The following is a 1,221-nucleotide window of genomic DNA, read 5'->3' on the forward strand; positions in this document are numbered from 1 at the left end:
TTAATAATTTAAGTGCACACAAAGAGTAAGAAAGCAGGGAAGCTTAAAAAATACTTTTTTGTTATATTCTAGAAAAAAAATCTTTCTCTTTACCACTGTTTGCACAGCCTCTTTTATCTGTTGATTCCTTAGACTATAAATGATGGGGTTCAAAAACGGGGGTACTACAGAGTATAACACAGACAGAATCATGTCCTTAATGGAGGCAGAAACTGAAGCTGGTCGGAGGTAGACATAAAAACTTGAAATCAGAAACACCAGTACAATGATGATATGGGGGATACAGGTGGAAAAGGCTTTTCTTTGGTCTTCTTTCACTGGAAATTTCAGCAGGGTGGAAAATATGCGAACATAAGAAGCAATGATGAAGGCAAAGCAGCCACCCCCAACCCCCAGTCCAGTGACAATTATGAGTATTTCATTACTAAAGGTCTCAGAACAAGACAGTTTGAGCAGAGAGGGGATGTCACAGAAGAACTGTTGGATGACATTGGATCGACAGAAAGGCAGTTGAAATGTGTAAGCAGTATGGAACCCTGCATACAGGAGGCCAGTGAGCAAGCTGGTCAAGGTCATCTGCACGCAGACTCGGGGATTCATGATCACTGTATAGTGGAGTGGGCGGCATATGGCAACATAGCGATCACGGGTCATGATGGTGAGGCAGGTCAACTCCACATACACAAAGAAAACCACGAGGAAGATCTGGGCCACACACTCACTCTTTGAGATCGCCCTGCTGCTCAACAGGGAGTTGGCAGATGCTTTAGGGAGAGTCACAGTTATGTAGCAGGCATCCACAATGGACAGGTTCCTAAGGAAAAAATACATGGGGGTATGTAGGCGTCTGTCAACAGTAGTAACGATGACAATCAGCAGATTTCCCAACACGGTAGCCAAGAAAACCAGTAGGAAAAGCAAAGAATAGATGATCTGCAGCTCTCGACTATCAGAAAACCCCATGAGGAGAAATTCACTCACAACAGTCAGGTTAGACATTTCCTGAACCTTTTACCTGGGCACCTCAGGAGAAAAGGATAAATATGTTTCAAAAATTGAAGATGCTATAGTTGGTATTATTCTTGGTACATGCAACTTTTTAAACAATGGATTGAGTCTTTAGGGGGGCAAAAGATTTTATTTCATGGGTATTTATTGCTGCCTCTTTCCTTAAGGACTTGAGACTTCATTTCCTGTCATAGACCCAAATGACCCAAAATG

The 1,221-nt window shown here is 42.3% G+C and overlaps 1 protein-coding gene across 1 annotated transcript; it reads right to left on the minus strand.

Annotated features, from left to right (window-relative positions):
* Positions 1-999, minus strand: LOC141542155 (olfactory receptor 14C36-like). Its single transcript, XM_074266560.1, has one exon. The coding sequence runs from the start codon at positions 997-999 to the stop codon at positions 1-3; it is 999 nt and encodes a 332-aa protein (XP_074122661.1).
* Positions 1,000-1,221: the final 222 nt, after the last annotated feature.

This window comes from Sminthopsis crassicaudata, chromosome 1 (genome assembly GCF_048593235.1).
Source record: "Sminthopsis crassicaudata isolate SCR6 chromosome 1, ASM4859323v1, whole genome shotgun sequence".
Taxonomy (NCBI): Eukaryota; Metazoa; Chordata; class Mammalia; order Dasyuromorphia; family Dasyuridae; genus Sminthopsis; species Sminthopsis crassicaudata.